Source organism: Moschus berezovskii, chromosome 14 (assembly GCF_049115385.1).
Source record: "Moschus berezovskii isolate FMDL1 chromosome 14, NW_MosBer_1.0, whole genome shotgun sequence".
NCBI classification, from domain to species: Eukaryota; Metazoa; Chordata; class Mammalia; order Artiodactyla; family Moschidae; genus Moschus; species Moschus berezovskii.
The window spans coordinates 4458324-4485202 of NC_142473.1; the positions used below are offsets into that span (position 1 = coordinate 4458324).

Genomic DNA, 26879 nt, shown 5'->3' on the forward strand with positions numbered 1-26879 from the left:
TGCCCATCTTGGGTGGCCCCACAGGCATGGCTTAGTTTCATTGAGTTAGACAAGGCTGTGGTCCGTGTGATCAGATCGACTAGTTTTCTGTGATTATGATTTCAGTGTGTCTGCCCTCTAATGCCCTCTTGTAATTCCAACCGTCTTATTTGGGTTTCTCTTACCTTGGTCATGGGGTATCTCTTCATGGCTGCTCCAGCAAAGCGCAGCCGCTGCACCTTACCTTGGACGAGGGGTATCTCCTCACGGCCTCCCCTCCTGATCTTGAACGTGGAGTAGCTCCTTTTGGCCCTCCTGCACCCACGCAGCCACTGCCACTTGGACGTGGGGTAGCTCCTCTAGGCCACCACCCCCAGCCTCAGACGTGGGGTAGCTCCTCTCAGCCACGCTTCTGCGCGTGGTTGGTTGCGCACCCCAGCGTCTCATATGCAAGCTAGACCATTCAGGTATGACCTAAATCAAATCCTTTATGATTATACAGTGGATGTGAGAAATAGATTTAGGGACTAGATCTGATAGATAGAGTGCCTGATGAACTATGGATGAAGGTTGGTAACATTGTACAGGAGACAGGGATCAAGACCATCCCCATGGAAAAGAAATGCAAAAAAACAAAATGGCTGTCTTGGGAGGCCTTACAAAGAGCTGTGAAAAGAAGAGAAGCGAAAACCAAAAGAGAAAAGGAAAGATATAAGCATCTGAATGCAGAGTTCCAAAGAATAGCAAGGAGAGATAAGAAAGCCTTCCTCAACAATCAATGCAAAGAAAGAGAGGAAAACAACAGAATAGGAAAGACAAGAGATCTCTTCAAGAAAATCAGAGATACCAAGGGAACATTTCATGCAAAGATGGGCTCGATAAAGGACAGAAATGGTATGGACCTAACAGAAGCAGAAGATATTAAGAAGAAGGTGGCAAGAATACACAGAAGAACTGTATAAAAAAGATCTTCAAGACCCAGATAATCACGATGGTGTGATCACTGACCTAGAGCCAGACATCTTGGAATGTGAAGTCAAGTGGGCCTTAGAGAGCATCACTACGAACAAAGCTAGTGGAGGTGATGGAATTCCAATTGAGCTATTTCAAATCCTGAAAGATGATGCAGTGAAAGTGCTGCATTCAATATGCCAGCAAATTTGGAAAACTCAGCAGTGGCCACAGGACTCGAAAATGTCAGTCTTCATTCCAATCCCAAAGAAAGGGAATGCCAAAGAATGCTCAAACTACCGCACAATTACCCTCATCTCACACGCTAGTAAAGTCATGCTCAAATTCTCCAAGCCAGGCTTCAGCAATACATGAACCATGAAATTCCAGATGTTCAAGCTGGTTTTAGAAAGGCACCAGAGATCAAATTGTCAACATCCGCTGGATCATGGAAAAAGCAAGAGAGTTCCAGAAAAACATCTGTTTCTGCTTTATTGACTATGCCAACGCCTTTGACTGTGTGGATCACAATAAACTGTGGAACATTCTGAAAGAGATGGGAATACCAGACCACCTGACCTGCCTCTTGAGAAACCTATACGCAGGTCAGGAAGCAACAGCTAGAACTGGACATGGAACAAAGGACTGGTTCCAAATAGGAAAAGGAGTACGTCAAGGTTGTATATTGTCACCCTGCTTATTTAACTTATATGCAGAGTACATCATGAGGAACACTGGGCTGGAAGAAGCACAGGCTGGAATCAAGATTGCCAGGAGAAATAGCAATAACCTCAGATATGCAGATGACACCACCCTTATGGCAGAAAGTGAAGAGGAACTAAAATCCTCTTGATGAAAGTGAAAGAGGAGAGTGAAGAGGTTGGCTTGAAGCTCAACATTCAGAAAATGAAGATCATGGCATCCGGTCTCATCACTTCATGGCAAATAGATGGGGAAACAGTGGAAACAGTGTCAGACTTTGTTTTTTGGGGGCTCCAAAATCACTGCAGATGCTGATTGCAGCCATGAAATTAAAAGACGTTTACTCCTTGGAAGGAAAGTTATGACCAACCTAGATAGCATATTAAAAAGCAGAGACATTACTTTGCCAACCAAGGTCCATCTAGTCTAGGCTTGGTTTTTCCCGTGGTCATGTATGGATGTGAGAGTTGGACTGTGAAGAAAGCTGACCGCCGAAGAATCGATGCTTATGAACTGTGGTGCTGGAGAAGACTCTTGAGAGTCCCTTGGACTGCAAGGAGATCCAACCAGTCCATTCTAAAGGAGATCAACCCTGGGTGTTCATTGGAAGGACTGATGCTAAAGCTGAAGCTCCAATACTTTGGCCACCTCATGCAAAGAGTTGACTCACTGGAAAAGAGTCTGATGCTGGGAGGGGTTGGGGGTAGGAGGAGAAGGGGATGACAGGATGAGATGGCTGGATGGCATCACCGACTCGATGGAGGTGAGTTTGAGTGAACTCTGGGAGTTGGTGATGGACAAGGCGGCCTGGCGTGCTCTAATTTATGGGGTCGCAAAGAGTCAGGCACGACTGAGCGACTGAACTGAAGAGTACTCAAATTGCACTTTTGAGCTAAAAATTGTGTTTCCCAGAACCTTGTGAAAGTTTCTCAGTTGTGTCCGATTCTTTGCGACCCAATAGACTATACAGTCCATGGAATTTCCCAGTCAGACTACTGGAGTGGGTAGCCTTTCCCATCTCCAGGGGATCTTCCCAACCCAGGATTGAACACAGGTCTCCTGCATTGCAGGCAGATTCTTTACCAGCTAAGCCTCAAGAGAACATTTTGGAGGTAGCATGATAGATAGTTTCTTTCCCACTTTTCTTTGTTTCCTCCATTTTTAATACATGTATTAATTTTATAATGAAAAAATAAACGCGCAACTGTTGTTGTTTTGTCACTAAGTCATGTCTGACTTTGTGACCCCACGAACTGCAGTATGCCAGGCTTCCCATGCATAACAATATGCTTTGTAGAAGGGGAAAAAAAATAAAAATAAAAACCATTTAGACTTACTCTTTGCTAGGCTCGATGCCAAGTCCTTTTCAGAAATTTCTCTTTCTTTTTCCCAACAATCCCATCATAACAGCCTTTTCTACAGACAGGGAAAGTGATACTCACATTTTCTCATGATTAGCCAGATAATAAGCAGCAGAGCTGAGAGGAGAGCTCAAGATCTAACTAAAGAGCCCAGGATCTTACCCTCCATGGTTTGTTTCTCTGTGAGACTCTGCCCACATTAGGTCCCAACACATGGGTAAGATGGTGCTGCTAACTGGAGCCACCTGGAGCTCAGCTCCTGCACCTGACCTTGGAGGAATAAATAGGCAGGATCCTCGCTGTCTTCTCATCCTTACAATCTCTGGAGGTGGGAGAGTGTGGCTTCTGCATTGAAAGTGAGTATGAAGAAAACGCTAGAAGTGGCAGCCTCTTTCCTCTGTCCACCTGATGCCCTGCTTCTTTGAAATACCCCATGGCCATTTCTGTGCTTGAAACTGGTGCTGAGGAGAGTGAGCAGCCTTAGGTTCAGACTCGCGGATGGGCTCTAACTGGGAAAGGAAATGGGAAACCACTCCAGTATTCCTGCCTGGACAGAGGAGTTGGCAAGCTGCAGTCCATGGGATTGCAAAAGAGTCGGATACGACTTAGTGACCAAGAGACAAATGGGCTCCGAGGGTCGGACTGGGGTCTCCACCCCTGATGTTTGAGGCTCTCAGCCTGAGCTGGGTCACAGGTTTTCAGCTCCATCGTGGTGGGTCCACAGCGGGTTCCTGCGCTCTGGGGTGGGTGAAGGGAGGGGTGTCTCCTGCAGGACTGGGTGCCTCGGGCAGGGTGTGCCTCTGCCCTTTTTGTTTGCTTGTTTCTCTCCCATTCTGAGAACTACCCAGGGCAGAGCTGGAAACAGGGCACAACAAGCATCAAGGGAAAAGCCGGCCTCCTCGTCCCAGTGACAGGACGTGGCTTTGCATGTGGAAGACGCCCAGTGGCTCATGCCTGGGCATGCTCCCTGCTCCAAGATTCCAACAATGCTGCCGGGCGCCTGGCTCCCCTGCCCCATACTCAGGCTGGGTTTCCGATGAGTTGGGGATGGTAGAGGAGGATCCCTCACTGCTCGAGAGGAAAGGACTCTGCCAAGAGGGAACTGGGGAGGAAACTCTAGAAGCTATGGGCCCAGAGGGGACCTCCCAGAGGGGTTGGAGTTGGGTTAGGACTGCATATGCCATACTAGCCAGTCCCACTACGTCCTTGGCCCCATGAAGAGTCTGCTTACTGAGTGTGTGTTTAGTTACTCACCCAAGGTCAGAGCTCTGAATTCCCAGCCCTTGAAGGGGCAGGGAAGGTCCCCGGGAAAGCTGGAGTCAGTCCACCCCAACGCTCCCTCAGCCTGGGCCTGCTTCGGCGTCTGAGCATTATTGGGATGAGACATTCACGATGTTGCCTCAGATAAAGGTCCTAGAAGTAGCCCAAGCGTCATGGAGTCTGTGGGAAGCTTGAAGCCCGTGCTGGCTCTGGGGGTGACAGGGTGTGGAGTGAGGGGTTCTGCCCATCACAGCGGGGCTCCTCTCTGTGGCAGGTCATGGGGTGGTGGTGGCGGCTCCTGTTGGGGCTGTGGGCAGTGCCCCCCATGTGCACTGGGCGTGAGCTGCTCCATGTCTGCATGAACACCAAGCCCCACAAGCAGGAGCCCGGCCCGGAGGCTGAGCTCTATGGGGAGGTATGGAGGCCAGCCCTGATGTGGGGGTTGGGGGGTGGGCACTGCTTTGGCAGACCAGGGAAGAGACACAAGAGCCAAGAGGGTTTCTGAACCCCTGTCCATCTTGAATCGTTTGGTTCCCTAGATGGAGATGTGGGCAAAGGCCACACTGGAGAGGGGTTATGACCTTTGGGACCATAAATGCTGACTGATTCAACATTTCCATCCCTGAGCTGCCTAGCCACTCAAGGAGTCAGGGCGGATGATGATCCCAGAGACTCATCAGTGGTCAGCCTAGATTCCAACTAGCAAGGCTCATCTCCTCTGCCCTACCACCGGCAGGCCCTGGGGAAAAAATAAGACCTAAGGGACTCCTCCCCAAGTTCCTAAAGGTGACTGACAGGGATAAGGGCCGAGGACCAGGGCTGGCATGTTCCTGTGAGCCCTTCTTGGCTGCAGGCGCCCTCCTCCAGTGCAATCCCACATTTCCGAGGGTCTTGGGTTCCCCGCTGCCCCCCAGGATCTGAGACCTTGAAAGCCCCATCCCTAGGGGACATGCAGTCTGTGGCAGGGAGGCCAGTGCCCAGGTATCCTTTGGGTGTGAATATTGACAAACTGGAGTAGAAAATGGCAACCAACCCCAGGATTCTTGCCTGGAAAATTCCATGTGCAGAGGAGTCTGGCAAGCTACAGAGCATGGGGTCACAAAGACTCAGACATGACTGAGTGACTGAGGACACTGACAAATGATCAGCCTTCCTTCCAACCCTTGGACACCGGCCTATCCCACTTGCCGGGTCCTCTTCGAGCGGATGGCTTTACCTTTCTGGCCCACTTGCTCATCGCCCCCCTGCCCCTTCTCCCCATGTCTTTCGCGTCTTCATCTGGGCTCAGTGCATCCCCTGGAAGGACAACGCCTGCTGCACAGCCAGCACGAGCTGGGACGCACACCTGGATGTTTCTCTGCTCTACAACTTCAGCCTGGTTCACTGCGGACTAATGACGCCAGCCTGCCAGAGGCACTTCCTCCAGGCCATCTGCTTCTACCAGTGCTCCCCCAACCTGGGGCCTTGGATCCAGCAGGTGGGAGGAGGTGGGCTGGGGGAGGGGGTGGGGGTGCGGGAGCGGGCAGGGAGGCGCACGTTCTTCAGGGCCCACCTGACAGTGTGCCTAAGAGGCTCAGCTCCAAGAGCTAGCAGACAGCTCTGGACAAGAGCAGAGTCAGAGGCTGCCTGCTGCTGGAGAGAAGGACGGAGAAGTTCTCTCTGACCCTAGAGAACGGCCTGCGGGGAAAGAGGTCGTGGGAGAACAGAAGGATGGAGGCACTGGGTCCCCTCTCCTGTCTGCAGGAACAGAGTCGTGTACAAACCCTAGCCTCATTGTTCTCGTTTGTAAAATATTTAGCGATGTTAAGAGAATATGTTCCGATGGTACCTGACCCAACTGTCACTGTAGCTGTAGACAGTCTTCAAACTGATGCTCTGACAGTTCTGCCTCTTGCTGCGCCGCATCCAGGTGGACCCGCGCGGGCAGGCGGAGCGGGTTCTGGACGCACCCCTGTGCCTGGAGGACTGTGAGCACTGGTGGGCGGACTGCCGCACCTCCCACACCTGCAAGTCCAACTGGCTCGGCGACTGGGTCTGGAGTCGGGGTGAGTGAGGCTAGGCAGTGCCCCGGAGGCCCCCCTCCCCCAGGAAGATGTCCCTTCCCCCGGGCAGATGCCAGCTCGGGTCTCCCCCGGGGCAAGTCCCGGGATGCGCGGACTGGAATGGCTGAGTGGCCTGCGCCTGAAACCCGCAGGGAAGCCCCGCTGCCCCGAGCGAGCGCCCTGCCGCCCTTTCCCGCACCACTTCCCCACGCCCGCAGACCTGTGTGAGCGGATCTGGAGCGGCTCCTTCAGGGCGAGCCCGGAGCTCAGGGGCAGCGGGCGGTGTCTGCAGAAGTGGTTCGAGCCCGCCAGGGGCAACCCCAACGCGGAGGTGGCCCGCCGCTTCGCCAGCCCCGCGCACTCCTGGGCGCGCTGTCCCGCGCTCCTGGCTTTCCCTCTGCTCCTGCCTCTCCTCTCCTGAGAGCCCCCTTCCTCCCACACCTTCTCCTGCGCCGCCCCAGCCGGGGCCGCGGCAGCCTCCTTCCTTGGGACCTCCCTTCAGTCCCTTCGCGTTTGCTTGGCCGGGACTCTCTGGCCTGGAAGTCAGCTGGGGGCCAGGAAGGAACCCAGAGAACAGCCCCTCCTGTCCTAAGGCGGGGGACTCGGATGTGGGACCCCAGGCCCTTCTTACCCAGTGCATGCCCCCGCCTCTCCCAGCAGAGCTGAGGGGGACCGCCCTGGCCTCCCCTCCCACCGTGATGTCTCCAACAAAACAGCACCCACCTTTCCTTCAGTGTGACCCCAGCTGTAGTGACCTCTCCAAGTTGGTTGTCACTGTCCCAAGGATAATAAACTTCTTAATACATGCCAGGCCCTCCTGCTATATCCTTACAACTCCTCTGGTGAGAAAGCTTTCAAAACTCCGCTTTCTTCAATATTAGCAACATACCATACAAAAGACCCAAAGCCAGGGGAACCATGGGGCCACCCAGACCATGTGCTCGATTCTGGGGGCCCAGATCGAAGCGGCAGCCTCAAATGCTTTCAGCTTTCCCTCTTTGTTTTAACCTCAGAATCACAGCACACTGGTCTGAGATGGTGGAAGCCTGAGTTCTAATGTCTTTACCACTTTCCGTATGACTTTGGACAAATCTTTTGACCTTCGCTGAAGACTCCTATGGTTTCCCCCTCTACCAAAGGGAATGAGAAAGTGGACCAGATGATTTTAACTTAAGAAAAGGGGAAAACGCAGTCCCTTGTCTATCAAAATAGATTCTGTGCTTCTCATGCTGTGCGTGTCATAAAAACCAAGAGAGAAGAGTCGAAATGGGACCAGAGAAGGCGGCCTTCACGTCCCTTCTGCAAGCGGACTGACAGCTCATACACCCACTCAGAACCTTTCAGACCCTCAGACCTTCCCAGCAGAGATGGTGCCTCCCCACGTCCTCCTCCTTGACACAGCACAGAGTCTAGTAAGGCTGCGGTTGAGCTGGGAAAGCCAGCCAACGCCACCCCGCATCTCTCCCACTCTTCCCTGGTACTTAAGCCCAAACCTATCAGAGGCATGGCTCTCGAGTTTTAACACCTATGGAGAGAGCTCTGTAAGTGAGGTGCTCAGAATCTGGAGGAGGAAGCAGACAGCAGCAGTGGCGGCGACAAAGCACTTCAGTGGGCAGAACTCCCAGGCCATGAGGCGGGGAGCGGGGGAGGGGGGTTCTAGGAAGACCTCACGAAAAAGGTGAGGCTTGAGTCCTGGTGAAGAAGAGTCACTTTACTGAGAACACAAAGGACATGTGAGCCCAAACCCAGTCAGATCTCCAAGGCATGAACTGTATGAAGCAGGACTTTTAATTGCTCTTCAGTCAATCCATTGTGGCTTCAAAAATATGTATAATAGGTAAAATCTCTTAAGAATTGCAGACTGAAGGAGGTGTCTGAGAGTTTAATGACTATTTTTTTAGTAATTTTAGGTGTAAATATAAAAATTTGTCAAAGTGAGGTTAAAATTGAGACAGACAAAGGAAGACTAGTTCTGGGAACCCTAATAACTGTTACTATTTACTGATTACTCTGTGCCTGGGGCTCTGCTAAGCTTCTTACAGGCATTAGCTCCTTTGATTCTCACAAAAGCTTTAAGAGGTACTCTCATGCCCTCGCTTTTCAAATTAGGACAAAAGCATGTGGCTTTGAAACCAGGTAAAGGGAATGGCAACCCACTCCAGTATTCTTGCCTGGAGAATTCCATGGACAAAGGAGTCTGGAGGGCTACAGTCCATGGAGGTGCAAGTAGTTGGACACAACTGATGGACTAACACTTTCAATCACACTTTCAAATCTGGCCATAAAGTCCCAGCTCATTGAACACCGGGTATGTTGTGGACTGGGGCTGGGGCAGGCATGGGGGAGGGAGGGGTGGGTAGGGGAGCTGGGTCCTGGCAGGTCCCTGTCTGGAAAAAGACTGATCTGTCTCACCATATGTGATTGGGAGGGGTGCTGGGTTTCAAGGAGTGAAGTGGAGCTGACAGATTTGCAGTTAAGTTGCTTGTTTTTAATCAGAGCATCCATGTACTTGGCTAAAGCCAAAGGTCAAAGGATCTGTAACACAGGCAGCCCTGGCCAGCCCCTGGACCCCAGGTCTCCTGCTGGATTTATGTGCACTCCAAATGTATTCGCTTCTAGCCATTGCTGGATTTAGTTCCAAAAAAGTTGCAAGAGGTGGCTTATCTTTCTGGCACACATCCAGACTACTTCTTTTGCTCTCTGTTCTGTTGGTCTTTCAACTTAATCTTCCAATCTTTTAAATTTTGGAAATGTATTTTTAATTTGCAGGAGACTTTTTTTTAACTCCCTTGTTCTTCAAAGCCTGCTGGTTTTGGTTTTATGGACACAATATCTTCTTAAATCTACTGAAGATCTAATTAGAATTTTTTAAAGCTTGTTTCTGGTCTTGAAAGACCCATTTTCTTCAAGGTCAATCTGTTTATCTTGATCTCCTATGTACTGCTGGCTTTCTCCGTGTCCAGTGACCTTGGCTGTGTGTCCGTATTTAAGAATGAGGCACTGGCTTGATTTTTCTAGCCAACTGGTATAGGTATCCTCCGTGGTTGTATGTGTGGGTCTTTTTTCCTGACTAACAAAGCTGCTGGGGAGTTCTGGGTCCATGGGGAGGGCCACTGACTGGAAGTAACTGAGACTCACTAAGTGAGAATGAGCAAAGTTTCTTTTTTCAGAGCTTGCTATAGGAAGGGAGTCAGCCACTATTATTTTCCTTTTGGCTGAGACTCAAAGGAGAAAGTTTGAGAGGTTTCAGGTGTGCCCTGATTAGAGGCTGTTGGCATGGAGAAGCCGGAGGCGGGCTAATGAAGCAGGGCCTCCCGTGATTGGTTGAGGTGTATATTTGGCTTTCTCTGACTGGTTCTCTGTTTCTCTGACTGTCCCTGATGGACAGAGAAGCCTGGCCTGCTGTAGTCCATGGGGTAGCAAAGAGTCAGACAGGACTGAGCAACCGAATTGAACTGACAGGTCCTCAGTTGAAAGCAGAGCGAAAAACTAGAAATGCTGTTAGTTGTCAAGTTCTGACTATGTGAAGCTGGTTGTTAGAGGGGTTATTGTTTGGCTTCTTGGGTTGGTTGCAAAGATAGTTGTCTAACTTTTTGTAAGTCTGATTTATAGATAGTAGGCTGGCTTTCTGGCCTTCAACCCATTACTGCAGAAAATGAGTTAGGATTCTGTTTTTATATACATCTGGCCATTGTCCTCCCATTTGTAGTTTCTCAAGACTGTGTTGGCAGGAGCCTTATTGGAGTACAGACCCTTCAAAGGCTGGATTAAGGATGGTTCTCTCTGTGGTCTCAGCATCAGATACTTCATCCTATGTAAACTTTAGCCTACCCAGAATTTAACTTAAATTTTAGAGAGAACCTCTTGCAGGATCCTGAAACACCAGGGGTTAAAGTTGGGTTTCCTGAGCTCCAGGTTTGGGCAGAAGTCGCCATGGGAGGGAGCATGTAGTCTTTCTCTCTCTGCCCCCTACGCCTGCCAACTGATAACCTCTCAGAGGTTCTGCCTGGTAGGTCAGCTCCTTCTGCCTCCTCCTCCTCCTCTGGCAACCCCTGTTCCCCTGACGGGCTTCCTGTGCTTTTCCATCTTTTAAGTTACTTGTTGAAATCTGTTGCTCACTGATGGTCTTCTTCACACTCTCTTAGGAAGGGAACACTTAGAAATAAACAATCATTTTAGTAAGATACTTAAGTCATTCCACCTTCAATAACCAACAGTTGCAGACTTTTTAAAAAATCTCATTGTTATGTAACAAGTAGATTAAAAGGGGGGGTCAAACCGAAGACAAGGAGATGGAGGACAATGTGTAGAAGGAGTTTGCAGGTGGGGAATGAAATAAGAAATGCAGGTGATAGGAGCCTCATTGTGGGTAATGTTCCAGGAGGTGCCACATCAGTCTACAGGAGACATGGTGGATCAGAGAAGTATAGGTTCAGGAACGACTGGGAAGGTAGCACATAGAAATTTGGGCCATGCTTGTTTATACAGTGTCACAAAGCAGGTATAAGATAAAATATGGGAGAGAAAGAATTATCTCAGAAGAACCAACAGCCTTAGATAAACTGACTCTAACACTGCCATTTCTGAGCACTGCTTTCCTGAGCCCAGGCTGTGCTAGCTCTCAGGTGGGAGGGAAGATGGCAGAGGGCATTTCTCCTACTGGATGCAACCCAGTCACTTTCCCATTACAGGGACAGCAAACTCTACCCGAGTCCCTTCTCAGGGAATTCTGAGGATTCGTAGGTAGCAGATGAAGATAAAAAACAAAATTACTCTCCTTGGTATGCATCCCTTGCTTTAAGATTCCTTTCTTAGTGACTCTCCTCAGTAAAACCACTTCCCTGAATGCAGAAGTCACTGCAGCCTGACATGCATTCCTGGGCTCATGTTCCCAGCCCACTCCTCTGCTGCCTGAAAACAGTGACCACCTTCCCCAGTCCCCTTCCACCATGTCCCTGCCCAGACCTCTCACAATCACAGCCCCACTGACCTGCTTCAAAAACATGACCCCTTGCCTAGGTACCCCCCAATGTCCCATTGCTTTTGCTGCTGGGGAGACAAAGATTTGGAGATTATTCTGGTGTTCCAGGCTGGTGTCTTTCCAACTGGATAGTATTTCCCAACTCCAGCCCTTGAGATAACTTAAGTGTCCCATCTCTTCTTGCATCCCAAGGGGGCAGTGTTCCTGCCAACAGAAGCAATCACCCATTTTTCATTTTCCATCCTTTCCTCTGTTCTGCTTAAATTCATCCTCAGATTTACCTTCCCACGGAATCAGAAATCACTTTGAGCAGTGCTTTTGCCACAGATTAATTACAAAGAAAAATCTAGAGGAAGAGAGAGGACTTCCCAAGCTTCTGATAGGCTTGGAGATCCTGTTCGGATTTCATCATGGAAATGTCCATCAAATAATTGACATGGGACACATGAGAAAGGTGCGGGCTGGAAATGAGAATTTCCTGGAAGTGCAACTTAGGGCTGTGGAAGTAGATGAGTTCTAAGAAAAATGTAGAGAGCAAAACAAAACACTTGTGGAGGATCACTAACTTCCCTACAGTTGGAAGGTGACAGATGAAATTGTTACCAAGCTCAGATCAGGTTGCTCACCACTCGAAAATCAACCCAAGAGAGACACAAGCTTTGGTGGAAAAGAAAGTTGCTTTTAATCAGAAAGCTAAAAATCTGAGAAAAATTGGATTTGTGTACCACTTAAACCAACTCCAAAGATTCTACTTATTAATGAAAATGTTTAAAGGACAAGGAGAAGTAATCTCAGTTAATCATTGAGACAGGGAATGAGACTCATCCTTATCACCCACTGCGTGCAGGCTTGTCGACTTACTGTGTTCTTCCTCTAGATATAATCTTGTTCACATAGTTTTTTCATGAAATTGCTGAAGGGAAAGCTAAGAAAGAGATGTAGTCATCTGTTAATTACTTATTCCTTATTTCTACATTTTTGAGCTATGGAGAGAACTGACAATTTAGCAAGATCTGAAACGTGTGCTTGGACCAGAGATGAGTAAGCTGGGGGGGTGTGATTGATTACATTGAAGTTCAGTTGATTTACAATGTTGTGTTAGTTTCAGGAGTATAGCAAAGTGATTCAGTCATACATCTATATGTATATTTTTTTCTTTCAGATTCTTTTCCCTTATAGGTTATTACAAAATATTGAATACAGTTCCCTATGTTATACAGTAGGTCCTTGTTATCTGTTTTATATATTGTAGTGTGTATATGTTTGGAGAAGGCAGTGGCAACCCACTCCAGTACTCTTGCTGGAAAATTCCATGGACAGAGGAGTCTGGTAGGCCGTAGTCTGTGGGGTCGCTAAGAGTCAAACATGACTGAGCGACTTCACTTTCACTTTTCACTTTCATGTATTGGAGAAGTAAATGCCAACCCACTCCAGTACTCTTGTCTGGAAAATTCCATGGACGGAGGAGCCTGGTGGGCTGCCATCTATGGGGTTGCACAGAGTCAGACACGACAAGTGACTTAGCAGCAGCAGCAGTTTGTATATGTTAATCCCAAACTCCTAATTTATCCAATACCCCCGCCCAACTTCACCCTTTGGTAACCATAGGTGTTTTCTATGTCTGTAGGTTTACTTCTGTTTTGTATAAACATTCATTTGTATCATTTTTTTTTTAGATTCCACTTCTAAGTCCTATCACATGGTATTTGTCTTGCTCTGTCTGACTTACTTCACTTAGCATGATAATTTCTAGGTCTATCCATATTGCTGCCAATGACGTTATTTCACTCTGTGGCTGAGTAATATTCCACTGGAAATATGTATCACATCTTCCTTCTTCATTCATTCATCAGTGGTTGTTTCCATATCTTGATTATTGTAAATAATGCTGCAGTGGACACTGAGGTACAGGTATGTTTTCAAATTATGATTTTCTCTGGATATATGCCTCAGGATAGGTTTGCTGGATCATAGAGTTGCTCTGTTTTTTTATTTTGTTTTTTAAGGAACCTCCATACTGTTCTCCATAGTAGCTATGCGAATTTGCATTTCCACCAACAGTATAGAAGTGCCTGATTTAAAAGTTAGTTACATGATGACCCTATATGCAAGACAGCAAAAGAGACACAGTCAATATGCCAGCAAATTTGGAAAACTCAGCAGTGGCCACAGGACTGGAAAAGGTCAGTTTTCATTACAATCCAAAAGAAAGGCAATGCCAAAGAATTCACAATTGCACTCTTCTCACACGCTAGTAAAGTAATGCTCAAAATTCTCCAAGCCAGGCTTCAACAGTACATGAACTGTGAACTTCCAGATGTTCAAGCTGGATTTAGAATAGGCAGAGGAACCAGAGATCAAATTGCCAACATCCGCTGGATCATGGAGAAAGCAAGAGAGTTCCAGAAAAGCATCTATCTCTGCTTTACTGACTATGCCAAAACCTTTGTGTGGGTTACCACAAACTGTATAAATTTCTTCAAGAGATGAGAATACCAGGACCACCTGACCTGCCTCTTGAGAAACCTGTATGCAGGTCATGAAGCAACAGTTAGAACTGGACATGGAACAAAAGACTGGTTCCAAATCGGGAAAGGAGTCCGTCAAGGTTGTATATTGTCACCCTGCTAATTTAACTTATATGGAGAGTACATTATGAGAAATGCTGGGCTGGAAAAAGCAGAAGCTGGTATCAAGATTGCCAGGAGAAATATCAATAACCACAGATATGCAAATAACACCACGCTTATGGCAGAAAGCAAAGAAGAACTAAAGAGCCTCTAGATGAAAGTGAAAGAGGAGAGTGAAAAAGTTGGCTTAAAGCTCAACATTCAGAAAACTAAGATCATGGCATCTGGTCCCATCAGTTCAGTTCAGTTCAATTCAGTTGCTCAGTCATATCCAGCTCTTTGCGACCCCATGAATCACAGCACTCCACTCCTCCCTGTCCATCACCAACTCCCAGAGTCTACCCAAACCCATGCCCATCGAGTCGGAAATGCCATCCAGCCATCTCATCCTCTGTCGTCCCCTTCTCCTCCCGCCCTCAATCTTTCCCAGCGTCAGAGTCTTTTCCAATGAGTCAACTCTTTGCATGAGGTGGCCAAAGTATTGGAGTTTCAGCTTCAACATCAGTCATTCCAATGAACACCCAGGACTGATCTGCCTTAGGATGGATTGGTTGGATCTTCTTCAACAACAGTATAAAAGCATCAATTCTTTATTGCTCAGCTTTCTTCACAGTCCAACTCTCACATTCATACACGACCACTGGAAAAAACATAGCCTTGATGAGACAGACCTTTATTGGCAAAGCAATGTCTCTGCTTTTTAATACACTATCTAGGTTGTTCATAACTTTCCTTCCAAGGAGTAAGCGTCTTTCAATTTCATGGCTGTAATCACACTTCATGGGAAATAGATGGGGAAACAGGGGAAACAGTGTCAGATTTTATTTTCTTGGGCTCCAAAATCACTGCAGATGGTGACTGCAGCCATGAAATTAAAATACGCTTACTCCTTGGAAGAAAAGATATGACCAAACTAGAGAGCATATTAAAAAGCAGAGACATTACTTTGCTGACAAATGTCCATGTAGTCAAAGCTATGGTTTTACCAATAGTCATGTATGGATGTGAGAGTTGGACTATAAAGAAAGCTGAGTGCTGAAGAATTGATGCTTTTGAACTGTGGTGTTGGAAATATTCTTGAGTCCCTTGGACTGCAAGGAGATCCAACCAGTCCATCTAAAAAGAAATCAGTCCTGAATATTCATTGGAAGGACTGATGCTGAAGCTGAAATGCCAATACTTTGGCCACCTGATGTAAAGAACTGACTCATCAGAAAAGACCCTGATGCTGGGAAAGATTGAGGACAGGAGGAGAAGGGGACGACAGAGGATGAGATGGTTGAATGGCATCACCAACTCAATGAATATGAATTTGAGTAAACTCCAGGAGTTGATGATGAACAGGGAAGCCTGGTGTGCTGCAGTCCATGGGGTCACAAAGAGTTGGACAGGACTGAGCGACTGTACTGAACTGAAAAGAGACACAGATGTAAAGAACAGACTTTTGGACTATGTGGGAGAAGGCGAGGGTGGAATGATTTGAGAGAATAGTACTGAAACATGTATATTACCATATGTAAAATAGATGATCAGTGCAAGTTTGATGCATGAAGCAGGGCGCTCAAAGCCGGTGCACTGGGACAACCCAGAGGGATGGGTTGGAGAGGAAAGTGGGGTGTGGGTTCAGGATGGGGAACATATGTATACTCATGACTGATTCATACTGATGCATGGTAAAAAAAAAAAAAAAATACCACAATATTGTAAAGTAATTAGCCTCTAATTAAAATTAATTAATGTCTTAGGTTAGTTAAAATGTAACTTGGCTGAAGTAACAAGAAAAGGAATTTTTTCTCTTGAGGGTGGTTTCCTGCAAAAAGCTGCTTACAAATAGGGGTTAGTGAAGGGACAATCAACAGAAGCTAGATGTAGGAGCAAAATGCAAAGAACTATTTCTCAGAGGAGCAATGTCAAGTTCTGAGTTGCCATCCATATAATAACTATTTCATAAGTAACTATTGTCTGAGCTAGACACTGTGCTGGTCCTGGGAACTTAACGACTGAATATACAAATGAACAATGACTCAGTTCAGTTCAGTCGCTCAGTCGTGTCCGATTCTGCGCGACCCCATGAATCACAGCACGCCAGGCCTCCCTGTCCATCACCAACTCCCGCAGTTCACTCAAACTCATGTCCACAGAGTCGGTGATGCCATCCAGCCATCTCATTCTCTGTCGTCCCCTTCTCCTCCCACCCCCAACCTTTCCCAGCATCAGAGTCTTTTCCAGTGAGTCAACTCGTCGCATGAGGTGGCCAAAGTATTGCAGTTTCAGCTTTAGCATCAGTCCTTCCAAAGAACACCCAGGATTGATCTCCTTTAGAATGGACTGGTTGGATCTCCTTGAGGTCCAAGGGACTCTCAAGAGTCTTCTCCAACACCACAGTTCAAAAGCATCGATTCTTCGGCGATCAGCCTTCCTCACAATCCAACTCTCACATCCATACATGACCATGGGAAAAACCATAGCCTTGACTGGATGGACCTTTGTTGGCAAAGTAATGTCTCTGCTTTTTAATATACTATCAAGGTTGGTCATAACTTTCCTTCCAAGGAGTAAGCGTCTTTTAATTTCATGGCTGCAATCACCATCTGCAGTGATTTTGGAGCCCAAAAAAATAAAGTCTGACACTGTTTCCACTGTTTTTCCATCTATTTCCCACGAAGTGATGGGACCAGATGCCATAATCTTTGTTTTCTGAATGTTGAGCTTCAAGCAAAAGTTTTCACTCTCCTCTTTCACTTTCATCAAGAGGCTTTTGAGTTCCTCTTCACTTTCTGCCATAAGGGTAGTGTCATCTGTATATCTGAGGTTATTGATATTTCTCCCAACAATCTTGATTCCAGCTTCTGCTTCTTCCAGCCCAGCGTTCCTCATGATGTACTCTGCATATAAGTTAAATAAACAAGGTGACAATATACAGCCTTGACGTACTCCTTTTCCTATTTGGAACCAGTCTGTTGTTCCATGTCCAGTTCTGACTGTTGTTTCCTGACCTGCATATAGGTTTCTCAAGAGGCAGGTCAGGTGGTCTGGGATTCCCATCTCTTTCAGAATGTTCCAGTTTATTGTGATCCACACAGTCAAAGGCTTTGGCATAGTCAATGAAGCAAAAATAGATGTTTTTCTGGAACTCTCTTGCTTTCTCCATGATCCAGCGGATGTTGACAATTTGATCTCTGGTGTCTCTGCCTTTTCTAAAACCTGCTTGAACATATGGAAGTTCACGCTTCACATATTGCTGAAGCCTGGCTTGGAGAATTTTGAGCATGACTTTACTAGCGTGTGAGATGAGTGCAATTGTGCGGTAGTTTGAGCATTCTTTGGCATTGCCTTTCTTTGGGATTGGAATGAAGACTGACATTTTCCAGTCCTGTGGCCACTGCTGAGTTTTCCAAATTTGCTGGCATATTGAATGCAGCACTTTCACAGCATCATCTTTCATGATTTGAAATAGTTCAATTGGAATTCCATCACCTCCACTAGCTTTGTTCATAGTGATGCTCTCTAAGGCCCACTTGACTTCACGTTCCAAGATGTCTGGCTCCAGGTCAGTGATCACGTTATTGTGATTATCTTGGACTTGAAGATCTTTTTTGTGCAGTTCTTCTGTGTATTCTTGCCACCTCTTCTTAATATCTTCTACTTCTGTTAGGTCCATACCATTTCTGCCCTTTATCCAGCCCATCTTTGCATGAAATGCTCCCTTGATATCTTTAATTTTTTTGAAAATGTCTCTTGTTTTTCGTATTCTGTTGTTTTCCTCTATTTCTTTTCATTGATCACTGAGGAAGGCTTTCTTATCTCTCCTTGCTATTCTTTGGAACTCTGCATTCAGATGTTTATATCTTTCCTTTTCTCCTTTGCTTTTCACTTCTCTTCTTTTCACAGCTATTTGTAAGGCCTCCTCAGACAGCCATTTTGCTTTTTTGCATTTCTTTTCCATGGGGATGGCCTTGGTCCCTGTCTCCTGTACAATGTCACGAACCTCTGTCCAGAGTTCATCAGGCACTCTATCTATCAGATCTAGTCCCTTAAATCTATTTCTCACTTTCACTGTATAATCATAAGGGATTTGATTTAGGTCATATCTGAATGGTCTAGTGGTTTTCCCTACTTTCTTCCATTTAAGTCTGAATTTGGCAATAAGGAGTTCATGATCTGAGCCACAGTCAGCTCCTGGTCTTGTTTTTGCTAACTGTATAGAGCTTCTCCATCTTTGGCTGCAAAGAATATAATCAATCTGATTTCAATGTTGACCATCTGGTGATGTCCATGTGTAGAGTCTTCTCTTGTGTTGTTGGAAGAGGGTGTTTGCTATGACCAGTGCGTTCTCTTGACAAAACTCTATTAGCCTTTGCCCTGCTTCATTCCGTGCTCCAAGGCCAAATTTGCCTGTTACTCCAGGTGTTTCTTGACTTCCTACTTTTGCATTCCAGTCCTCTATAATGAAAAGGACATCTTTTTGGGTGTTAGTTCTAAAAGGTCTTGTAGGTCTTCATAGAACCGTTCAACTTCGGCTTCTTCAGCGTTACTGGTTGGGGCATAGGCCTGAATTACTGTAATATTGAATGGTTTGCCTTGGAAACGAACAGAAATCATTCTGTCGTTTTTGAGATTGCATCCAAGTACTGCATTTCGGACTCTTTTGTTGACCATGATGGCTACTCCATTTCTTCTAAGGGATTCCTGCCCACAGTAGTAGATATAACGGTCATCTGAGTTAAATTCACCCATTCCAGTCCATTTTAATTCACTGATTCCTAGAATGTCTGTGTTCACTCTTGCCATCTCTCGTTTGACCACTTCCAATTTGCCTTGATTCATGGACCTAACATTCCATGTTCCTATGCAATATTTCTCTTTACAGCACCGGACCTTGCTTCTATCACCAGTCACATCCACAACTGGGTATTGCTTTTGCTTTTGCTCCATCCCTTCATTCCTTCTAGAGTTATTTCTCCACTGATCTCCATTAGCATACTGGGCACCTACCAACCTGGGGAATTCCTCATTCAGTATCCAATCATTTTCCCTTTGATACTGTTCATGGGGTTCTCAAGGCAAGTATACTGAAGTGGTTTGCCATTCCCTTCTCCAGTGGACCACATTCGGTTGTGGTCCATGTGATCAGATCGACTAGTTTCCTGTGATTATGATTTCAGTGTGTCTGCGCTCTGATGCCCCCTCGCAATACCTACCATCTTATTTGGGTTTCTCTTACCTTGGACGTGGGATATCTCTTCACAGCTGCTCCAAGAAAGCGCAGCCGCTGCACCATACCTTTGATGAGGGGTATCTCCTCAAGGCCGCTCCTCCTAACCTTGAACGTGGAGTAGCTCCTCTCGGCCCTCCTGTGCCTGCGCAGCCAATGTCTATTGGACTTGGGGTAGCTCCTCTCGGCCGCCGGCCCTGGCCTCAGGCGTGGGGTAGCTCCTCTCGGCCGAGCCTCTGCGTGGTCAGTTGCGCCAGGGCCAGCGTCTCTCGCGTCTGCGCCACCGGGGCCGGCATCTCTAGCGTCGTGTCACTCAGTTGTGTCCAATATTTTGCAACCCCATGGACTATACAGTCCATGGAATTCTTTAGGCCAGAATACTGGTGTAGGTAGCCTTTCCCTTCTCCAGGGGATATTCCCAACCCAGGGATTGAACTCAGGTCTTCTGCATTGCAGGAAGATTCTTTACCAGTTGAGCCACAGTAGTTTGACTTTTTGAACTGCAAATAGTTATTGCAAATAGTTTTTCTAGTAGTTATGTGTGGATGTGAAAGTTGGACTATAAAGAAAACTGAGTGCCAAAGAATTGATGCTTTCGAACTGTGGTGTTGGAGAAGACTCTTGAGAGTCCCTTGGACTGCAAGAAGATCCAACCAGTCCATCCTAAAGGAAATCAGTCCTGAATATTCATGTTGAAGCTAAAATTCCAATACTTTGGCCACCTGATGCAAAGAGCTGACTCATTTGAAAAGACCCTGAGGCAAGGGAAAGATTGAAGGCAGGAGAAGGGTATGACAGAGGATGAGATGGTTGGATGGCATCACCAACTCAATAGACATGAGTTTGAGTAAACTCTGGGAGTTGGGGATGGACAGGGAGGCCTGGTGTGCTGCAGTCCATGGGGTTGCAAAGAGTCAGACATGACTGAGAGACTGAACTGAACTGAACTGAATTGCAGATAGTAGGTTGGCCTCCTGGATTGGTTGTTATAGGCTGTGGGGCAGTGTTACAGGTAGTGTAACACCCAGCCCAGGAAGCCAACCTACTGTCTGCAATAACCAGTTCAAAAAGTCAAACTACTTTCAATAGTCTAGGAAGCCAAATAATAATCCCTCTTAACAATCACCCCTAAATGACCAGGACTTGATTAATTACTGATAGTTTCTCTACTTTTGGCTCCTGTTACCCACTTAGGACCCATCAGGGAAAGCCAGAGTCTTTTCTAACCAGTCGCATACAGTGCCTCACTTCTAGTCAGCTTGCCTACCACAGCCCCATGCTAAGAGCTTCCAATCAGGGCATACCTGAAACCTCCTATTTTTTCCAGTCCTCTGCTTGCCTTTGAGGCTCTGCCAAAATTCAAGTGATCGTGGCTAACTCCATTGCCAGCTCTTAATAAATGGCTTTTGGCTGTTCTCATCTGGTTGGTTTTCATTTCCGTAGGTATAATTATGAGCAGGGCAGACATATTTCTGATACTTAGAGAACTTATATAGTAATGAGGGAACACAAAACTATGAGTAAACAATACAAATTTAAATAACTACAAATCAGACAATTGTTAGAAAGGAAACATAGAAAGGACTCAGAGAGGATTGGGGGGAAGTGCTAATTTAGGTGATTCTTTAAAGGAATAGGCAGCTTGAGAGGCTATTCCAAAGACTGGAGAGCATGTTTGTAAGATGAAAGGTGCTAGTGGAGGTAAACTTAAAAGAGGACAGAAGAACCCAAGGGGTGAGTTCAAGGAGGATGGGTAAACTAGCGTATAAGCACAAAAGTTGACCTTGGGAAGAAGTGGGATGCTTTTGCTATTGAAACAGGAGAAGAGAAAAAATGTGAGAAAACGATTTCAGAATTAAAATGCTTCAAATATAAATCATTGAATCAAGTAAGATTAGGGTCTTGCCACCTGCTGGGAGTTTAGAAGCTCACACTGCGGGCCAGTGGGAGCATTCTGGCAGAAGCATGAAGCCGGGGCAGCTGCTCTGCATATCCTGCTCTCGAAATTCCAGCCCAGGTGGCTTGTGTATGCTTAGCCATATGGTCAGTGGAAACTTTCCAGAGCGTGAGATTCAAAAAGCTGAGATAGAATTGTTTTCAGAGTCAGGACATTTCGTGAATAGAGTGCCTAAGAGTTGGCACCAGCCATGACCCACCAACATCTGGCACCTGGCCCTTTCTGAGCTCAGCATCTGTCCACAGAGACAGAGAAGTGGTTCCCAATCCCAGGACAGCCACTGACTGTGAAACTGCTGGGCTCAGGTACTCTGACTCCTACTTTGCAGAACTTACCAGGCTCTGATTTCTTTTTTGTTGTTGCTTTTGTTTTTTTTTTTTTTTTTTTTTTTTTTTTTTTTTAATTTTTTGTATTTATTTATGGCTGCACTGGGTCTTTGCTGCTGTGTGCAGGCTTTCTCTGGTTGCGGCAATAGGGGTACTCTTTATGTTGTGGTACACGCAACTCTTGTTGCCATAGCTTCTCTTGTTGTGGAGTGTGGGCTCCAGGGCACATGGGCTTCGCTAGTTGCGGTTCATGGGCTCCATGCAGGCTTAGTAGTTGTGGCGCTTAGTCATCTTGCAGCATGAAGAAACTTCCTGAACCAGGGATCGAACCCCTGGCCCCTTCTTTGGCAGGCAGATTCTTTACCACTGGACTACCAGGAAAGTCCCAGGCTCGGATTTATTTGATCCAAGGGTGAACGTTGGAAGGAAGGAGCAAGTTTCCCTGAGGTGGATCCTGGTGCCTCAGCAGAGAGCTCCAGGAAGCCACATCATCCACATCGATGGGGACAAAGAGACACAGACAGAAGGGACCCATTTCTCATCAATGGCTAAGTTTAAAGTTTATCATCTGTGGACTTAAGTAAAATGTGAGTTTTTTTCCCCTTCCAGAACATCAATAGCCACAGCAAGGCATTAAATAATACATGTTTGCTATGTATTCATTATTAAGTAAGAGGTAATACCTCACCCAGTTCCAACCCATTTCTCAGCCTTGTTCCTCCTGGGAGGCTCAGAGGTAAGGCAGAAATATTTGTCTCAGATGTGAGAGTTTTAAAAATAACTGAAAAATTGATGTGTGAAAGAAATGAGTAAGATGAAAGTTTGAGTGAGCATTTTAATAGTTTTGGTGGATGAACTTTCTGAAACCAGTAGCTGTAAAATAAGACTTATAGATTTACTAATATTTTTAAAAAGCAAAATAAAAAAGGGATTTTAAAAACACTGTACACAAAATTAAAAGACATGAAAAATAGAGGTAAATATCTGTAAATTAATACCCATAGATGTTACCATTTCTAATATAACAAGAATCTTTAAAAATCAATTTAAAAATATGACCACTCCAATTGAAATGTGGGCAAAGGATTTGTATAGATAATTCACATTTAAAATAAAATATAAACTCCTTACTATGGCTTTATAGGTTCTATGAATCTTCACTGCCTACCTATCTGAGTTCAGATCCTAAAACTTTTTCTCCTGCTAACCACTGTCTAGCCACATGAGGTTTCTTCCAGTCCTCAAATGAGCTAAACTCATCCCTACCTTAGACCATTTACACTTGCTGTTTCCTATTTCTGTTAAGTTTTTGTCCCATATCTTCGTATGCCTACTTCTTTCTCATAATTTAGGTTATAGCTCAAATATCGCATCGTCAAACCTTCAGCAATTACCCAATTTAGGAAAGTCCCCATACCAAGTCATTCTTCATCACATCATCTTGTCTTATTTTTTATAGCTTGTGTCAATCTGCAATTGTGTGTGTGTGTGTGTATGTGTGTGTGCTCTATCTCCCCCAACTCTCATTAGAAGGCAGGCTTTATGAAGGAAAAGCCACCTGACTCTAGTTTATCGCAGTATCCCCAACACATAAAACATTTCCTGGTGTATAGTAGAAGCTCAAATGAGTGAAAGAATGAAGAAAAATGGTCAATAAACATGAACAAAGTTTTGATTCTATGGGTAATCAAAGAAATGTATCAGCACCATAGGAACATATTTCAAAAGTGAGGAATAAACCAGCAAAGGAGAGGGGAGCAAATGTCTCCCTGCCTTCTTTTTTTTTTTTTTTCTTTTTTTATGTTCCTATGGTGCTGATGCCAGTGTTGAATTATGGATCCCACACTTCCTGAAAGCCCTGAGCACTTCCGGGCAGTTTGTGAGCCTTGTGATCCCCTCTCTCTGTCCCCCATTGGTGACCTCAAACTTTTCGTTCTACCGTCAGTCTTCTGCCTGCCCTGCCCAGCCCTGTGGCTGGTGACCTTGCTCCCTCAAATCCTTCAATGATCACATGTAGGGTACTGTGCAGCCATGTTATAATACACTTTATTTAACCCTCACAGAAGCCCATGAGAGACTGTATCAGCCAGGCTTCTCCAGATAAACAGAACCAATAGGATATTTATAGATTATATATAAAAGGGGTTTTATTATAGGAATTGTCTCACGTGGTTGCAGAGGCTCAAAAGTCCGACCATCTGCTGTGTGCAAGCCGGAGGCCTGGGAGAGGTGGTGGAATCCAGTCCACGTCTGAAGGCCTGAGAACCAGGGGAGCCAACGGTGTGAATCCCAATGTGAGTCTGAAGGTCTGAGAACCAGAAGCCCTGCCTTCCAGGGGCAGGAAAAGATGGATGTCCCAGCTCAAGAAGAGAATGAATTTGCCCTTCTTCATCGTTTTGTTCATCTGCACTCTCAAAAAAAAAGAAAAAGAAATGTAAATTGAAACAATGAGAACCAATTGGGTTGAAAATTAAAAAGAATATGAAGAGGGCTGAGATAGGAGGGGGATTGAAACAATGAGATCTTTTTAACCAATTTGATTGATACTTAAAAAGAATATAAAGAGGGTTTGGATAGGAGGGGTAGAGAGGCTTAAGAGGGAGGAGATATATATATATATATATATATATATATATATATATATATATAACTGATTCACATTGTTTTACAGCAGAAACCAACACAACTTTGTAAAGCAATTATCCTCCAATTAAATAAAAATTTTTAAAAATATGATACTGTTTGCTAGTGGGGATATAAATTGGTTGATATTTTATGGGTGATAAATTGGTTAAAAAAAAAGCATCAAATTTTAAAATTATCAAGTCTTTGAGCCACAATTCTATTTCTATGAAGAGTCCTGAAAGAAGATTACTTCTGCTTCAGACTAAGGTAATAAAACTTAAGATCCAAAAAGCTCAATGAATCCCCAACACAAGAAACATGAAGATAACACCAAAGCAAATCATAATAAAACTGCTCAAAATCTTGTATAAAGAGAAAATTTTAACATCCAGAGAAAAAGAGATTCAATATCTTAAGAAGAACAAAATTAAGGATGACAGCATATTTCTCGTGGAAACAATGCAGAGAGATGATATTGGATCAACATATTTAAAGTACTGAAAGAAAACTGTCAACCTAAAATTCTGTAGGACTTCCCAGGTGGCTCAGTCATAAAGAATCCACCTGCAATTCAGGAAACTTGGGTTCAATCCCTGGTTGGGAAGATCCCCTGGAGAAGGAAATGGCAACCCACTCCAGTATTCTTGCCTGGGAAATCCCATGGACAGGAGAGCCTGGCAGACTATAGTCCATGGGATCGCAAAAGAATTAGACATGCAGACGCGAGAGACGTCGGCTCCGGCCGGCTCGGCGCAACTGACCAGGCGCAGAAGCGTGGCCGAGAGGAGCTACCCCACGCCCAAGGTCAGGGCGGTGGCCAAGAGGAGCTGTCCCACTTCCAGGAGGCGGTGGCTGCGCAGGCACAGGAGGGCCGAGAGGAGCTACTCCACGTTCAAGGTTAGGAGGGGCAGCCTTGAGGAGATACCTCACATCCCAGGTAAGGTACAGCGGCTGCACTTTGCTGGAGCAGCTGTGAAGAGATTTTCCACAACCAAGGTAAGAGAAACCCAAATAAGAGGGTAGGTATTGAAAGGGGGCATCAGAGAGCAGACAAACTGAAATCATAATCACAGAAAACTAGTTGATCTGATCATATGGACCACAGCTAAGTCACTTCAGTCGTGTCCGACTCTGTGTGACCCCATAGACGGAAGCCCACCAGGCTCCCCCTTCCCTGGGATTCTCCAGGCAAGAACACTGGAGTGGGTTGCCATTTCCTTCTCCAATGTGTGAAAGTGAAAAGTGAAAGTGAAGCCGCTCAGTCGTGTCCGACCCTTAGCGACCCCACGGACTGCAGCCTTCCAGGCTCCTCCATCCATGGGATTTTCTAGGCAAGAGTACTGGAGTGGCTTGCCATTGCCTTCTCTGATATGGACCACAACCCTGTCTAACTCAATGAAACTAAGCGATGCTGTGTGGGGCCACTCAAGACGGATGGGTCATGGTAGACAGGTCTGACAGAATGTGGTCCATAGGAGAAGGGAATGGCAAACCACTTCAGTATAATTGCCTTGAGAACCCCATAAACAGTATCAAAAGACAAAATGATAGGATACTGAATGAGGAATTCCCCAGGTTGGTAGGTGCCCAGTATGCTACTGGAGGTCAGTGTAGAAATAATTCCGGAGAGAATGAAGGGATGGAGCCAAAGTGAAACAAATAGCCAGTGGTGGATGTGACTGGTGATAGAAGCAAGGTTCGATGCTGTAAAAAGAAATATTGCATAGGAACCTGGAATGTTAGATCCACGAATCAAGGCAAATTGGAAGTGGTCAAACAGGAGATGGTAAGAGTGAACGTCGACATTCAGGGAATCAGTGAACGAAAATGGACTGGAATGGGTGAATTTAACTCAGATGACCATTATATCTACTACTGTGGGCAGGAATCCCTTAGAAGAAATGGAGTAGCTATCATGGTCAACAAAAGAGTTTGAAATGCAGTACTCGGATGCAATCTCAAAAATGACAAAATAATCTCTGTTCGTTTCCAAGGCAAACCATTGAATATTACAGCAATCCAAGTCTATGCCCCAACCAATAATGCTGAAGAAGCCGAAGTTGAACGGTTCTATGAAGACCTACAAGACCTTTTAGAACTAACACCCAAAAAGATGTCATTTTCATTATAGGGGACTGGAATGCAAAAGTAGGAAGTCAAGAAACACCTGGAGTAACAGGCAAATTTGGCCTTGGAGCATGGAATGAAGCAGGGCAAAGGCTAATAGAGTTTTGTCAAGAGAACACACTGGTCATAGCAAACACCCTCTTCCAACAACACAAGAGAAGACTCTACACATGGACATCACCAGATGGTCAACACCGAAATCAGATTGATTATATTCTTTGCAGCCAAAGATGGAGAAGCTCTATATAGTTAGCAAAAACAAGACCAGGAGCTAACTGCAGCTCAGATCATGAACTCCTTATTGCCAAATTCAGACTTAAATGGAAGAAAGTAGGGAAAACCACTAGACCATTCAGACATGACCTAAATCAAATCCCTTATGATTATACAGTGGAAGTAAGAAATAGATTTAAGGGACTAGATCGGATAGAGTGCCTGATGAACTCTGGACAGAGGTTCGTAACATAGTACAGGAGACAGGGACCAAGGCCATCCCCATGGAAAAGAAATGCAAAAAAGCAAAATGGCTGTCTGAGGAGGACTTACAAATAGCTGTGAAAAGAAAGGAAGTGAAAAGCAAAGGAGAAAAGGAAAGATGTAAGCATCTCAATGCAGAGTTTCAAAGAATGGCAAGGAGAGATAAGAAACCCTTCCTCAGTGATCAATGCAAAGAAATAGAGGAAAACAACAGAATACGAAAAACAAGAGACATTTTCCAAAAAG

The 26879-nt window shown here is 45.6% G+C and overlaps 1 protein-coding gene across 1 annotated transcript; it reads left to right on the forward strand.

Annotated features, from left to right (window-relative positions):
- The first annotated feature begins 4530 nt into the window (after positions 1 to 4530).
- Positions 4531 to 6716, forward strand: IZUMO1R (IZUMO1 receptor, JUNO). The gene is made up of 4 exons (XM_055422362.2): positions 4531 to 4668; positions 5542 to 5730; positions 6163 to 6298; positions 6448 to 6716. Exons 1-4 carry the CDS (start codon positions 4531 to 4533, stop codon positions 6714 to 6716), a joined length of 732 nt encoding a protein of 243 aa, XP_055278337.2.
- Positions 6717 to 26879: the final 20163 nt, after the last annotated feature.